Raw genomic sequence first — 17,199 nt, forward strand, 5'->3', positions numbered from 1 at the left:
CTTTCAAAAAAAAAAAAAAAGGTACAAAAGCTGCCACGGGGGCAGTACACCTTTGTACCTTATTCACCCCTAAAGAGTCCATATTAGTAACTTAAATGTACATATTAGTTCCTAAAGTGTACATTTTAGTACGTTTTGAAAGGGTACTTCTCCAGTGACAGCTTTTCTATTTTTTTTTTAAAGAGTGTACACACAACAAACAATACGGCAAAGAAAAACCTCTTGGTAGTTGCATGAAAAAACAAAAATTGGTTTAGGATTTAATTTGAAACAATTTTCACTCAAAAAGTGCTAGTAAATTTAACAAATAATCACAAAGAACACATTGAACACATTGTAACACATTGAATTATAATTATCATTTTAAAGTAAAAAGACTAAAATAGTATTGTAAAATGTAGTCGATTAGGGTTGTGACTGTGAGGAAATTTTCCCACCTGTTAATCGACGTGTGACAACACCGGTAATACCGGTATCACCGTTGGGGTGGGGGGGGTGTTAGTTCGTTTGAGTTTGCCTCTTTTCTTCACTTTCAAATGGCCTGTAAAAGTGCCGTGCACATTTTACTTTCACTTTCAAATTAGCAGCAATTGAATTGCAGCAATTCGGCGTCAAGCAATTGTTCGTTTGAGTTTTCCCTCTTTTCCTCGGATTTCTTGGCTTTCAAATAGTTTGAAAAGGCGCCGTGCGCATTTTACTTTCACTTTCAAATTAGCGGCAATTCGGCATTGATTCAATTCAAGCAACAACAACGTCAAACTCATTGAACTTTTATTATTTTATTATTAACGAATAAAAATACACCATATATGCCTAATAAAATAACAAATTACTTAGGCTACACAAAGTTTAAATAGGTATATAAAACTGCAAATCAGCAAACACTGTGGAACCAAATAAATAAGAAACATAGAACGTTTATTAGCAAAACGAATAAAAAAGCTTGGAGGCACGGCATATACACCTTGATGTAAAATAAAATAAATAAAATACACAAAGTTTAAATAAAGTAATCAGCAAACACTGTGGAACCAAAATAAATAAACAAATGTTTAAAAAAAACTTCCAGTCAATAGGCTTTTCAAAATCTAAAATATTGCCAAACAGGCTCAAACAATCTTCTGCCATCGTCTTGTCTTTCTCACCTCACTCTTGTCAGTCAGCTCGACTCACTCTCCTTACGTGATAAATAAAATCTGCCTTCTGCTCCGCGGTGCACTCCGCACGTGCCGCGATAGGCAAATGACGCAACCGGTGTTGCGGCTTAACACCGGTATAACCGAAAACACCGTCTATCGCAGCAAGCCTATAGTCGATGAAACATTATTTTTTGTAATGGAGTAACCTGTGTTTATAACTTGTTTTTTTTTTTTAAACAGTGCAGGTTTCATAAAAAGCATTGAATTCTTAAAGTGGACTGAATTCTTGGCATATATGAGTGAGTCATATTACATGGGAGTTAAAAGCGTTTCCTCTGATGTTCGCTTAGGCAACATGAGGCATTTTAAACGCACTGTGTGTGTTTGATGTGACCCATCTCCTCAAAGTGGGGGTGATTCATGGGCCTGTCATCTCCTTGCTTTTCCCTCATTTCCTGTCCGAGTTCCCCTCCTCTCCAATGGTGCACTAGAAAGAACCAGCGTGACGCACAACGCTACCACACTTCCCTCAATAAGAGACAGATGGAGGAAGACGCAACAAAACTGCCCACTTGATGGGATCTATCAAGTCCGCATCTCAGTTCACTTGTAAGTGACGAAACTACACTACAGAAAGTGTGTCTGGTTTAAGACTACAAACTGCCGGAAGTGTCTGCGTCCATTCATCAACACTTCCTCCCGCGTATCCGCTGGCATGCTCACGAGGATCCCCTGCTCGCTCTGACAGTTTCCTCTCGATGTCTCTCTTCCTCTCCGTCTCTCCAGAGAGAGAGGAATAAATTGCCCGGCCAGATCAATAGGAAATTCCTTAAGAACAGAAAGTTGTGAACAAGGAGATCTCTTGGGACAATGAATGGCCTACTTCCACAACAGTGTGGGTCTGAAACATCTGGTGTCATTAATTGAATGGAGATCCTCTATAAAACAAAGAGCCTTTTCCCTTTTGAGACATTTATTGGTAAAGTCAATTTCCCTCTCAGATCTCCCAAGTACTCCCGCATCCAAAAATGGTTCCAGGCTAGATGTTTAAGAAATCAGAAGACATCTAAGACATTTAAAAGCTTTTCTTTATTGTTACAGCACATAGAAAAACATTTTTATTAGGGATTCAGGGTTTCTCTGTGACTATATGTGCAGAATCAAATACATTTGTTCTAACTCAGTAAGCAAAGCTTTTTCTTTTCTACTGTATCTGGAAATGCACGATATGGAAATTATGGCCGATATTTTTTTCATGTCATGTCTGATAACCAATAAATGCCGATATTACAAATCTGTACTACTTTTTAAGGGGACACCGGGTGCAAAATTTACTTTTAGATGGTGTTTGCATATAAAAATGTCTTAGCAGTGTGGACACAACCACCCTACAATGACAAAAATCCATTCACTCCTTTTCTTTAAATCCCCCAAAAAAACTGTCTCAATTATCAAGCCGTTTTGATTTTTGCGGACTGTCCCGTATTAGCATATTTCCACCCTCAGCCAGTTGTATGCCATCCCCCATTTTCTCCGCGCTCCAGCAGCTGTAGCGACAACAATGTCAAAGAGACATGCACCGAAACGGCTCGCTGTGAACAGATCTGTTTTTGACAAGGTAAAAAGGGTGTTGTTTTACACGACCATTGAGGAATTTTAATCAAAGTATATTGCAGACAATTCATGAAGACCCTAAAGAATCATACCAACTTGTGGAAAATGGGCATCTGATGTCCAATACTGTTTAAAAGTCTTGGGTTAGATTTTTAAAGAAATTAATCATTTTATTCAGCAAGGATGCACTGGATTTATCAGAAGTAACAGTAACATTTATGTTTCAAATTTCTATTTCATATAAAAATATATTCATATAATCTTTTTTTTTTAACTTTCAATAAATCGAACAACGCTGAAAAAAATGTATCACAAAAATATTAAGCAGCACAACTGTTTTCATTATTGACATTAAGAAATGTTTTTTAAGTATCAAATCAGCATATTAGAATGATTTCTGAAGAATCATGTGGCAATGAAGACTGGAGTTATGGCTGCTGAAAATTCAGCTTTTGCCATCACTGGAATAAATTAATAATAATACATTTTAAATGGTAATAATGTTTTACAGCAATGTTTTTACTGTACTTTTGATCAAATAAATTGCAGCCTTGGTGAGCATAAGAGACTTCTTTTTTTAATTATTATTATTTAAAAAAAAAAATCTTACCAATTCCAAACTTTTGAATGGTAGTAATTAGGGATGGGTCACGATTTTCGAATATTCGATTAGTTGATTTAATTATAGAATATCGAATAGGTTGTGCGATTACTGTCTTAAAAAATGTTCCCATGTTTTCCGTACTGATGCGGTGGTGACTAGGGGTGCAACAGATCGTAGATGATCCGTACGGATCAGACTGCACGGTTCGGCATGCATGTGATTCGGGGATTAACTGTTAAGTTTAACCATCAGTTCAACTTTATCATTTGCACATGTTTTGTCTTGCCAGTTTACACATTCAAGCAATTTTAACTTGCGCACTGTTTTCTGTGCGCTCAGCCGCTGCCGCACACACCCGAAGCACGCACACGCAGAGAGAGAGACACCGCGTGAACAGCGAATTGATTCCTCTTTCACATACACACAACTTTGTTAAAATACCCGTTTTGGCAAGTATTCTAGTAAACACAGTCGGTTATGTCTTAAGTGGATGTAAACAGCTGAGAAAAAAAACAGATGTGTGTCAGTATTAGGTCTGTGCATTTGGTCTTAAAGGGGTCATATGATGCTTTTTTAAAGATCATTATTTTGTGTATTTGGTGTAACAGAATATGTTGACATGCTTTAATGTTCAAAAAACACATTATTTTTCAAATACTGTACATTATTGTAGGTCCTCTATGCCCCGCCTCTCTCAAACGCTTCGTTTTCTACAAAGTCCCTCCTTCCGACAAGCGCAGTCTGCTCTGATTGGCCAGCTGACCCAGTGCATTGTGATTGGCCGAACACCGCAAGCACTCGTCGGAAATGTAACGCCCCTTACCATAATCGCGAGCTTCAGCTTTCAAAATAAATGTAAAGACAGAGCCCGAAAGGGGAATAGAGTCGCGTGACAGACACAGTGATGAAGCTGGTATGTGTTTGCAGTACACAAGCCACGGTTAAGACAGCTGACTCCACTGTGATGTTTTTAAACTTTACCCTAGATTTCACTTAAGCAATGCATGACAGTTTTAGGTTTCAGCTTTCTGTTATGAATGCGACTTGTTTCTAAATGGGGGGGGCCAATATCAAAGACGTGTTTTGTTCTGCGCACAAACTCCCTCGACTCTGTGGGATCTCTCTCGTCAATCAGGTCTCTCTGGTTCTGGAGCGGAGCAGGTGGAGAGGCTGAACTGAAACAGGTGTAAAAACAGCATGGCAGCCTGCTGACTTCGACTGACACTTTGTGGAAATCATTCTCACAAATGACACATTCTCAAGAAAAGGCATGTCAATAAGTCATTACACTGAGTTGACAGAACCACTTGTTGCCTTTCTGTTGAGAAGCTGTACGATCACACAAATAAAACCTATGCTATCCTGTACCATATCATATTAGAATGCAGTCAGTTTTAGTGCTCAATTTAAGTGAGCAAAACAAGCGGAAAGACCAGTTTTCTCCTAACGATGCAAATAGCTCCCTAGTTAATGTGTGATTACTAATGCAATATTTAACTACCTTGCACGCTATTACAGTGATTAAACACTTCAAAGTAACTATTAACTCTGACTTGACAAATACCGGGCAAACTATATTGAAACAGTCAGACCTAATCACATTAAGCTTTTTTGATTATTTATTTAAGTTATTATTGTGCATTTTCTGAGTGATTATTACTCTAAGAGAAACTGTTGGGGTGAGTCCGCAGTGGCAAACAGTCCGATTCGACATCTGTGTTTATCCTCTAGCAAAAAACCAAACATAGGCTATATTTACTCTGGCCAAACAGGCAGAAGGAGAGAGCAGAGAGCAGAGTGAGAGAGAGAATAAGAAACTTCAGCAGCTTTAGGGATATTTCTGGCCCAGTTAATAGATGCCATGGAAGCAGGTAGTGATGTCACACTAATAACCTACCTGAGAATGTAACCCAGAGAGAATATAAAGTCTGTGATGACATTAGTATGCAGTTATTACGTGTCATATTTTTCTCTTTTCCCCTTTTGTTGCTCAGACTGGTCATTTACAAAAGATGAAACTGAAAGCATGTCCAGCCCACTTAAATTACTCACAAAACGACTTTCCATTTAGTAAACTAATTAGAAAATCTCAAAACCCTTTTGTCTAACTGCACTGTTGACCAATAAGAAAGGTATGTAGTGTAATGTGATAATAAAGATATATTATTCATAACTCACTCTTGTCCTACGTGAAATTCAAACCATTTATGGTTTAAACTACTTGACCTCAGTTGCTCAAAAATAGTTCATAATTTTGTATCCTTAGCGTTTAAAAAGACATGTTTCTTGGCCCATGAGTTGTTCATTTCTCTCTTCACCTGATAACAATGACACACAAATATAAGAACAAACAAAACCCTTACAAACAATCAGGCATGTTTGCAGAAGACAATGCCACCACAGCCTTAAAAAGACCTACAAGGACTCAAATGACAAAATGCAAATCCCTCAGACAGTCCAGGCCTACTCTCAGCTGAGTTTGTCTATTCAAAACCTTCAACCTATCACTAACTAACCAGCAGACTGCAAAAGGCAGTGTTTGTGAGTTTAAGAGGCTTTTCTGGTTGTTTGGTTGATGGAAAAAGAACGTAAGAATTCCCAAGAACTCCAGCTATTCCTCCACACAGATACATTGCTACTTTACAGGGCACGTTACAGCAGTTGTCTGTGAGTTTAGCCTAACACCTGGATGCAGTTACTGAGATTTACAACAGCATTCAGCTCTTCACAAAAACACATTTTGTCTTGTGTTATTACCTGAAAGAAGAATCAGGTCCAAGTTTAGGAGTATTTTTGTGTCAACAGCAGCAGTGACTGATGTCCACATTTGTCCAGAAAAAAGTCCCTCACTGTTCTCCGATACACATGAGAACTGAATTTGGCCAATATGACTGGTATCAGATACGTTCATGTGATTGAATAAGCCTCAGAGAGGAAGTTACTAAAATAAAACCACTAAATTCCAGGCACGACAGTCTGGTTCTCTAATTTTATATCGTTTAATGTGGTGGTGTGGTGTGTGCGCTGGCTATGCCGTCTGACTTCCCCAGGAACATATGCTGATTTTTAATTATACAGCTACACATCAGTGCATGACCTGCAGTGGAGTTAATAATATTCATAACAAAGCCCTTAAAGGGATAGTTCATCCAAAAATGAAAATTACTACATAAATGATATACATTTACTCTCAACCTATTGATACAAACCTGTATGACTAAGTAGAAATGTTAGGGACTTGTATACAAAATTAACCCTATGAAGCCTACTGAATCATATTTGATACATACATTTCTAAGGCTTTTAAATTATCAACATGATTAAAATTTGTTGAAAAACCTAATGTACACAATCTACTACATGCCTTTTGTCGTCTGATTGAAAGATTATACTTTTTTGCAATTCTTTTGGGGGAAAAAAATCACGTTAAAAAGTGTCAAATATGATTCAAAAACTTTTGTCGAATGTTTATTTATACTCAGTTGTCATTGTATTGCATGACATTACATGTTTTGGCCTTCACAGTTAAAACTACTTTGATCATAAAACTAAGCATTTAAATATTATCTTTTTACATTTTATTGGGCGATAAAGAAAGACAACTGTTGTTCATATGCATTTTATGTCTGCTTTGCTGTAAAGATCTTGCTGATTTACATTTACAAGCTATCAGAATTGTCTAACGCATCGAACATGGTAAAAATAATAAAATAAAACACATGAGCAAACACATGAGAAAGTAAATTAATGATTACAGAATAATAATGTGGGTGAACTATTCCTTTAATCCAATAACAACACATAAGCCACCTGCTGTTATTAAGATTGTGAAGATAAATTTCAAACTTTCAAAAGTCTAAATTTCAAAAGGCTTCTGCTATTACCAAAAATACATAATTTATATATCCAAATAATGCACAGATGTATTTAAAAAACTTAAAACTCACACCAAATAGCTAATTTATGTCGCAAAGCGACATTTGTAGACTGACTGCCTTGCAGCATTTCCACTGGGTTCTCCAAGGATTCTCCATGTGCTGAAACTTTACGAGCAAGCAACAATCTTCCCTCACCAACAACAAACATGATTTTAAGATGCTTCAAAAAACACTACCTTCTGTAAGAACAAGGACGCCATTGTGTGAAACTTTTGCCTAGCAGCATTTCCACTGGGTTCTCCAAGGATTCTCCATGTGCTGAAACTTTACGAGCAAGCAACAAACATGATTTTAAGATGCTTCAAAAAACACTACCTTCTGTAAGAACAAGGACGCCATTGTGTGAAACTTGTAGTCTCACTATTGTTGCATGGCCTTAGTTCAGGTGAGTAAAAACTACATAGTGCTGACGCATGCGCGCTGACTGATCAGGAAGGACTAAAGCGTTTATATTTGCTAACGTTTTTTCACTTAATGAAAATACATTACAATGATCCCAAATGCTGCGTAATGACCAGTACTTGATTCATAAAACCCACCTTTTCCCACTATATCCTCGTGTACATTATAAAGAAACATGACTAAATCTGAAAGCTGTCCAAAGGCTCCCGAGTTTAACTCGCGACTTCGCATTGTTGATTTAAACCTGATCGTAAAAACTAATAAGCCCCGGTAAACGTCTCTTACCTTATCCGACCCGGGAACGCGTGAGGGGGAAAACTTCCTTAAATTTTCCCCAAGGAGACATGTGTAGTCCGTAAAAACGTTTCAGAAATCCTGTGGATATTGTTAAACCTGATCGTAAAAACTAATTAGCCCCGGTAAACGTCTCTTACCTTATCCGACCCGGGAACGCGTGAGGGGAAAACTTCCTTAAATTTTCCCCAAGGAGACATGTGTAGTCCGTAAAAACGTTTCAGAAATCCTGTGGATATTGTCGCTAATCGCCCCAGCGCCGTTCGCCAACGAGGAATTCTTCTTGGCTCCCACATTCGTTATTCCTCTTCCTCCCAGCCAACCGAAACCACGACGCCCGGTGCTACTCGCTCACACACATACACGGCACTGCGCATGCGCACGGATGCATTCACAAGTGTCTGTAGTAATGTATGAAAGAGTGTGAAGTCCGCAATGTAACGTGGGGGAGCGATATGCTGTCGTTTATATTTTATTTCACAGCATTACAAACGGTATAAATACAAATAAAATAACTACAAGTCATCACTTTCATTCACATTCATTAAACAACGACAGTCTTTCTGGCGTTCCTGTTTTTGATAGAGAGGCGAAATAAAACGACTGTCTGGAAATTAGTGAAATTGGGGTTTAAACTTCTTCTCAATTGGAATGAAAATGTAAGATTTTTTTAAATGTAAGATTTCTGTTAGAACAATAGAACAAAAACAAATCAATGTTGTACATTTTCCTTTTCATTTCCATATTTCATAACCATCTGCCATATGGATACGATATACGATTATAATAGCCACTGGCATTAAAACAGTTAGGCTAGCTAATACTACCGCACACCGTGATTAAATGGGAAAACAAACGCATTGACTACTGCAGTGAAGACAAGGTCATTTAAATGTGTAAATGACTGTACTGTACATTGTTCTGTACAGCACAATGAGCACAATTTCCACTTGGAAATTAATGTGCTTTGATTCGATTGCATGACGTCAGACTGCAGCGTCACATTTTTTTCGGGTATTTCAAAGCATTTTTGCAACCAGCGCACTCGTGGTACGTGCAACAGAAGCATTTTTCGCTTGCAAAGAAAATCCTTTTTTGGAGGGCTCTATAGTATGTCACAAAATTAGATACCACGTCTATCTATAGCACGATTTAGCAGGCAGATCAGATTTTTTGAGTAGTGCATAGCACTCCCTTGTGGTCACTCTTGTTATAACACACACGACTTAACGACACCCTTTTCTATTACAACAATACTGGACCTTTATTACATTACTTTAAAACTTCTGGTTTGTCACCTGCAACATATTTGTAAAGCATATTTATTTATGTAGACTACTTTTAATTGTTTTTAATTATTTTTATATATTAATATTTGTCAACAGATTTTTACCAACATTTATGCAAATACTTGTTACAATACTTGTACAATAGTTTAGGTTGACCCTAGCCTTTGTCCTTACACTGTTGTAAATGTTATCAATCAAAAAATGTAATAACAATGAAAAAAAAAGACGTGTGCAGCAAGTTTTAAAACGAGCTATTTTTGTGCTATAGATAGTTTTATATGTGATAATAGTTCAACAAACATAGGTCTCACAACAAAAACTGTTCTAATGTGGATTCTGACACAAAAAAAGTGCATGATTGGAAACCATTTAAATGGAGATTCACATTTAAATGTGCCAGCCTTAAAAATGTGTGTGAATTTCCATAAGCAAAAATATTTAAAACAGCCTAGTGAATTTGCATGTCCATGAAAACCCAAGAGAGCAATATGTGATGCCATTATTCACCAACATGCAACAGGTTTTAAATGTCTGTACATAACTTTGAATACAAAAATAAATAAATAAATCTTGTCCTCAGGCTATCACATTATTTCAAATAGGAAAATAGCCAATGTATAGATTACAGTGCTAGAAAATTGTTAATGTCCATACCAAGTTTGTTCACTTTTTCAGAACAAAACATTTATCAAATCCTCTTTTTTGCATTAAAATCACTGTCTTACTGCATCCTCTAAATTGTCATTATCCGCCATTAATCTCTTTAATTGCTCCACAGACTCTAATATGTTATTACAAGACCAAAGAGTGATGTGGAAAGAGCAGGTAAATGGGACTGGGATCTTCTTTCCTCTATTCTGATAGCTCAACCAAAATCAACTTAGTATGGATGGCAGACAGAATGTGTACTAGAGAACAGGACCTTATGGCAAGACTACAAGAAGCCAAACAGAAAAACTGCCATTGATGTGATCCAGAATCTCACCAGGGGGCAGTATGACATAATGGAGCAAAGCTGTTCTCCATATTGTATATGTTGTGCAGGTCTGCTGTTTCACTGAACTGCATTTCCATCTACCTGACTATATGACAATAACGATTATGAAGTGACATCTTTGCCTTATGAAAAATTTGAGATCCTAATGTAAAGAGTTTCAAGAAGAGCAAGTGACTGAATTAAACCCACCATTTCACATATGAAAACATTTTATGTTTCAGGGTAATAAAAGAGGTCAGTAATATGAATACATAATTGTACGTAATTAAGGGTGAAAAGTGAAAAGTGAAAATTAATTTAAATTTAAGTATGATCCAGCTTGGGTATTATCACTTGCTACTTGCTTGAGACTAAAATAAGTTAATATATATATATATATATATATATATATATATATATATTTCATATTTTCACTTTTCACCCTTAATTACGTACAATTACGTATTTATATTATTGGCATAATTAATTGGAAGACCTCTTTACACACACACACACACACACACACACACACACACACACACACACACACACACACACACACACACACACACACACACACACACACACACACACACACACACACACACACACACACACACACACACACACACACACACACACACACACACACACACACACACACACACACACACACACACACACACACACACACACACACACACACACACACACACACACACACATATATATCAGATCTGATTTTTCAGCAGCCATTACTCCAGACTTCATTTTCACACAATCGTTTAGAAATCGTTCATATATACTGATTTGGTGATCAAGAAACATTGTGTTTTTGTGGAAACTGTGATATACTACCATTAAACGTTTGGGGTAAGTATGTTTCAGATAGAAGATTGATAGAAAAGGATGTCCACAAAAATATTAAGCAGCAATTTTCAGTAGCCTACATCAAAACACTGATAATAGTAAGAACCATGATTTATAATTGAGTGTCAATAATAATTGATAATTGAGCACCAAATCAGAATGATTTCTGAAGGATTATGTGACACTACAGACCGAATAATGGCTTATGAATATTAAACTTTGCCATTACATTTTAAAACATTAATATAGAAATGTTATTTTAAATTGTAATAATATTACATATTATAATGTTACTGTTACTGTTGTTACTGTAGTTAGTAGGTAGGCTATATCATATTATGTTATCTTATATACACTGATCCTAATAGGTCAAATTCACTTTGAATACACTATAAACTTCATTTCCCAGAATGCCCTACTGTCTTCCACCCCCAGTCCAGCCGGTGTATTTGGATACAAAGTCAGCCTTAGGAGTTGACAGCCAGGTCCATGGAATAGATCGTCTTTTCTCATAGGGAAAGGAAACAGGGGAAGAACCGATTCGATTCAGATGAACGACAGGCCGACCAACTGACCCAGCTGGGAGAACGATTACAAGAGCATCCTTCAGTGGAATTCGATGATGTGTAGCTACAACAAATGGGAATATTTCAGCGTTATGATACGCCCATGCGACGAGCTGTGTGGATGTTGTGATGTACGGTGAACGATCCAGGCAACCACAAACATCAGAATTCAGAAAACCGGTTGTTTTGGCAGGAGGAACGCATGGATACTTAACCACTGATCTCTGGATTATAAGAAATATTGTTGCAGAATATAGAAAGGAATTAGGTGGATATTATTGTTGTTGTTATTATTATTATTATTGTAAAGATGGTGGACACATCTTGTTTTGGCTTGTATTTGGGCAACATAAAAACATTATGGAGAATTTCATTGCCTAATCGCGACGACCTGGATAAAAGTCACCTTAATGCAAGCCATCCGCATCACTCTCATTCTTCATAGAAAATATCTCAATATCGCTGTATCGTAATAATCCAAGACCAAGCTGACGTTTCGCTTGTCACATTGCTATTTATATAGACTACGCAACTGATTCCAGCTTTATGAATCAACTGCTCTATGACAATAAAATGTCTACTGTTCAAATGACAATCATGGAAAATGAGGACGAAATGATCGAAGTAAGCACTTGCACATGCGTTTCATAGAAATAACACGAACCGACAGTCGATTTGGTTTATGACGTGGATTAAATTGCAAACAGTAGACGTTTAGTAGCTGTTGTAACGCTTGTCGATGAAATATTAATACGCCGAATATATGCCTTTCTTGAAATGCAAATCGATAAATATGTGGCGTACATTATGCATGACGATTAAAGCTAATGACAACCACGGCTCTGCCAGCTCTGTGTTGTGATTCTCATCTTAAAATGGACGCGCGCTTTCCTTGAACTGTCTTTAAAGTTCGCGATGTACCGGATTTATACAACACAAGAGAAACTCGAAGTAACTATTGCGAATGTGCAAATAATTGTGGAGGTTTTGAGATCGCGAGCTGGTGCATATCTGTGAGCCTATCAGAGCTGAATGTCTGAGGATGCCTTAAGTCTGCGCATGCATGCGTTTAAGGCTATGAATATTCTTTAACATCCATTGCAAAAAAAAAAAAAGAGTAACATCGATGTACGTTTACATATATGAGAGTTTTACATGTATCAGACTTGGATGGATTAGAGGTTAAGACAACATTCCAGTGCAAGCTTTTTAGGTAGAACTTAACCCCAGCTAGAACATGATTATGTGATGTAAGGCAAATTATCAGAAGACCCATCTAGTTACTGTTTTATCTTCAGTAATATTTGTTTACTTGTGGATTCTGCTGTTAAAAAGAGAAACCAAGCAAGCAGTCTCCAAGGCCTTCAATGATTCTTCTAATGGGAAAGTCCAACGCTGCATCAAGCAACCAAAAAGATAAGATTCTCAAGGCTTGATGATCTGGAAATTCTCACCTAATCTCAAGGACTTTGGTTTCTCCAGGAAAAACTTGGTTCGCACTGCAAAACTCTTTTCAGTGTCATCTTCTTAGTCATATTAGAGCTGTAAGCACACATTGACTGACTAAAATGGCTCTATAAATGTTAAGACACAAACAAAGTGTGCTGTGGACAATCCAAGCAATCAGTGAGGACAGAGCTGAGGCAGCCCCACAGAAGCTTTACTTATTGATTCTGTTCCTCATCAAGAAGGCCTGCACTCAGTAGATGGGCTCTGCATGGATATTGTGCACAAGTTGACAGAGGGCCTCCTCCAGCTTTTGAGACCACATCGCTGACCTGAATACTCAGTGATGGACCCATATATGAGGCAGAGTGGAGCTGGAGCTGGAGGCAGTGCTGCCCCGCTACCTTGCACCAGCAGGGGAGGTTCCTGTGGACCCCCAGTTCCCCCTGCCCTCCCAGCAAATGCAAACTCAATACCCTGTCTGACACAGAACAACAGCAGCCAGAACTCCTCTACATTTTCCTCTTCAGTGGGCTCCCCAGATTCCCATCTTTCTCATCATCATGAAGGCAGTAACATGTACTGGACGGCTGTCTTTGATTATGAGGCCACAGCAGATGAGGAGCTGACCTTGCGACGTGGCGACCTACTGGAGGTGCTCTCCAAGGACTCTAAAGTGTCTGGAGATGAGGGTTGGTGGACTGGCAAGATCCAGGACAAGGTGGGCATATTCCCTAGTAATTATGTGACCCGACGGGACACCAGCTATCCAGCGTTGCCTCCGGGAGGTCTGGTCGGTGGGGAGTCACCACTGGAGATTGATTTCTCAGAGTTGTGCTTGGAGGAGGTGATTGGTGCTGGAGGCTTTGGAAAGGTGTACAAGGGTGCGTGGCGAGGTGAGGAAGTAGCTGTTAAAGCAGCTCGTCAGGACCCAGATGAAGACATCAGTGCTACGGCAGAGAATGTGAGGCAGGAGGCCAGACTCTTCTGGATGCTCCGACACCGCAACATCATCGCTCTTCGAGGTGTTTGCCTGCGGGAGCCAAATCTTTGCCTGGTTATGGAATATGCCCGTGGCGGGGCACTTAACCGGGCACTTGCTGGGAAGAAGGTTCCTCCTCGGGTACTGGTGAATTGGGCAGTGCAGGTTGCGACGGGAATGGACTACTTGCACAACCAGACCTTTGTGCCAATCATCCATCGAGACCTCAAATCCAACAACAGTGAGTCACATTTCTTTATTGTTCACAGCAAAAATTGTACCTTTATGGGTACAGGAACTTGTCACTGAGTCAGTTCCCTTAAACCGACAACTTTGCACCTTATGTGTGCCTGAAAGGTTGATATTAATACATTTGAGTAGTAATATGTACCCTTAAGGTACTAATGTGAACCTTTGAGGGCACAGCCCCAGTAACAAGCTGTTGTACCCCTAAAGGTACAAAATTTGCACTTTTTTTTTCTCGGAGTGTTCTGATGCACTCAACACCAACACATATTCATAAGCAGCAACATATTGATTAAGGGTAAATGCCTTTGGGACACTTCTGGCATGTCAGATACAGTCCCAACAGAAATGCAGTGCATCAAATATATAATTTTGCATCCTCAAATTTGCAATGGGAATTATGGGTTAGGCACAGGTGGGGCGACTATAGTGATAGAACAAAAGGAATAGATGTTGTGTGTGGACTTGGAAACATTGTTTTTTGCTCATAGCCTCTTGTTGTTGCATTGCTTCCTCTTCTTAAGGAGAGCTGCTCTGCTCTGGAAAACGCTAGGCTATTTTTGGTCCTTTGTGCTATTTGCTGCTAAGAGCAGTTGGAGTTGTTGTGGGCAGAAAGAAGGGAGTAGCTGAATGGATGAGTATGGATGCACTTGGGAAAAGGAACACTGCACACTAGATACTAAGGGTTCGGCTTTTGCAGTTTTTGCAGTAGCAGAGCTTGACAGACACTCAAGGGAAGATTTAGCAAAGTCTGCTAATCCCTGTCCTTGTCAAATCCATGAAAACAGTCATCCCAGTGCTGCTCCCTCTCCCAGAGATGGGACGCATGTTTATCATGCCCCTGTAGACACAGGAGGGGTGAAAGCATTAGCTGTCAGAGTTTAGAGTTTCACTGCTTCTCATTATGCAGGGGCTCTGAGCTCAGGTATCCTCTTCAAACTGTAGGCGTACTTGGAGATTGGCACAGCTGCCGTGGCAACAGAGGCGGATTCCAAGCCCTCCAGCCTCTTCCCAGCTCCCCTCTATTGCACCCTAGACATCCCCCTCCCCCACAGTACAGTCCCCGCTGTACAACACACTACAGTGGGATTGTGTGTATGGCATAGTAACCCTTTTAGTGCACCAATAATTGCATTCCTTTAATAGCGTCAGCATTTGTCACAAAATGTATCTCTGATCTTTACATTTTAGCAGTCGAAATGAAGTAGACCCTCAAAATTGGTGTAAATCAATGGGTATTTGTAAATGTATCATATTAGAACAATGACACAAGGAGTCAGGGACAAACACTTTTGCATTAGCATACCAAAATTACTGTAATAGCTGCCTCTCCCTCATGTTGCCTGGGGGGATAATTTGAACATACTTGGTTTGCTGGTTGTCAGTGCATCTGAATAACTAGGATAATCTGATTACTGTGACCTCCTTTAAAGTGATGTCACTCTGTGTGTGTGAGTTGATAGGCTGAAGTCTGTGGTCAGTCCATGTTGTTAACTGAGCTCACACTGGACTTAAGTTACCGTTATCAAAAATGGCCCACACGCTGGCAAAAACAAAAGAGAAATGGGGGTCAACTGGAAGGGTGACTCAGCTGAGAGTAACGCTAAACCCCTGATCACCTTCCCCTGACACACTCCTCAGGCAGGTCTTAACTGGAACACAGTAATGGCTGATGTCTAATGGCTAACGCACACTGTCTGGTGCTATCAAATTGTTGTGGTACACGTTAAGTACTTGTTTTCAACTTAATGAAGCCAATTTATTTATCTACTCTCAACTTCAATATTAGGTTTATATATAAACTATGTACATACTGATGGTAAAGGCTGTGACAGACTGATATATTAGTCAGACACATTAATCAGATGATATTTGACAATTCTGAGATTATCTGCATCAGTAAATAGCTGTTTTTTTGCGTAATATTAATATTATATTATTCGAAAAAAATGTATTACATTTATTCAGCAAGAATGCCTTTAATTTATCAAAAGTGACAGTGAAGACTTTTACATTGTTACAAAAAAATCTATGTAATATAAATGCTGTTCTTTTGAACTTCCTATTAATCGAGAAATTTGAACAGTGTCACATGATCATCAAATAAAGATCATGTGACACTGAAGACTGGAATAATGGCTGCTGAAAAATCAGCCTTGCCATCACAGGAATAAATTCCATTTTAAAATATATTAAAATTGTTGAAATATAATGAAAACAGTTATTTTAAATTGTTATCATATTTAACAATATTAATAGTTTTACTATATCTTTGTTCAAATAATTGTAATATATATCAGCTATATGGGCATTATATCAGCCAGTGACCTCTATTCTGTCTATGACAATGTCAGTATCATTGTTAGCCATTAGAAAAAAGCTCATATAGATTGACTACTAATTAGGTTACTAGTAGCTAGTTAAAGGGGTCATCGGATGCAAAATTCACTTTACAAGTTGTTTGAACATAAATGTGTGTTGGAAGTGTGTGCACACATCCATCATATAAAGATAAAAATCCACCCAGTGTTTTTTCTTTTTAAATTTTAAAATCCCCTTTCTCAAATCAGGCTGTTCTGAGATTCCTGTCAGAATGATGTAGTTCTGCACAGGCCCCTCCCACGATAGTTGATTGACACTGTGTCTTACCTTAGTGAGCTGTCATCAGTCCGCCAATGTGTCGACTCCAGTGCAGGGGAAGACAAGAAAGTCTCCGATTAAGCGATTGAGGTGTTTTGTTGTTGGATGTAATAATGAACATAGCAGTCGTCATTTACTCCCGACATCTGAGCCGCTGAAGACGCAGAGGATTAACGTTACTTTCGTTTTGAAG

General features: G+C 38.5%; 2 protein-coding genes across 4 annotated transcripts in view; one reads left to right on the forward strand and one right to left on the reverse strand.

The window, feature by feature from the left end:
- LOC107662132 (signal-induced proliferation-associated 1-like protein 3) overlaps positions 1–8,360 on the reverse strand; it is a 102,938-nt gene extending 94,578 nt beyond the window's left edge. For 2 of the 3 annotated variants that reach the window (XM_016452043.1, XM_016452045.1), the window contains exon 1: positions 7,983–8,079. The gene's annotated coding sequence lies outside the window, so the exon portion shown is untranslated. Of the gene's footprint in view, positions 1–7,982; positions 8,080–8,131 lie in introns of those variants that run through there. The other variant, XM_016452044.1, reaches the window with a different exon arrangement.
- A 3,217-nt stretch (positions 8,361–11,577) lies between these two features.
- Positions 11,578–17,199, forward strand: part of map3k10 (mitogen-activated protein kinase kinase kinase 10) — a 49,551-nt gene continuing 43,929 nt past the window's right edge. The window contains exon 1 of the mRNA XM_016452071.1: positions 11,578–14,361. Coding sequence (XP_016307557.1) covers positions 13,485–14,361 — 877 coding nt within the window. The 5' untranslated portion in view covers positions 11,578–13,484. The remainder of the gene's footprint in view (positions 14,362–17,199) is intronic.

This window comes from Sinocyclocheilus anshuiensis, unplaced genomic scaffold, assembly GCF_001515605.1.
Source record: "Sinocyclocheilus anshuiensis isolate Anshui unplaced genomic scaffold, SAMN03320099.WGS_v1.1 scaffold643, whole genome shotgun sequence".
NCBI classification, from domain to species: Eukaryota; Metazoa; Chordata; class Actinopteri; order Cypriniformes; family Cyprinidae; genus Sinocyclocheilus; species Sinocyclocheilus anshuiensis.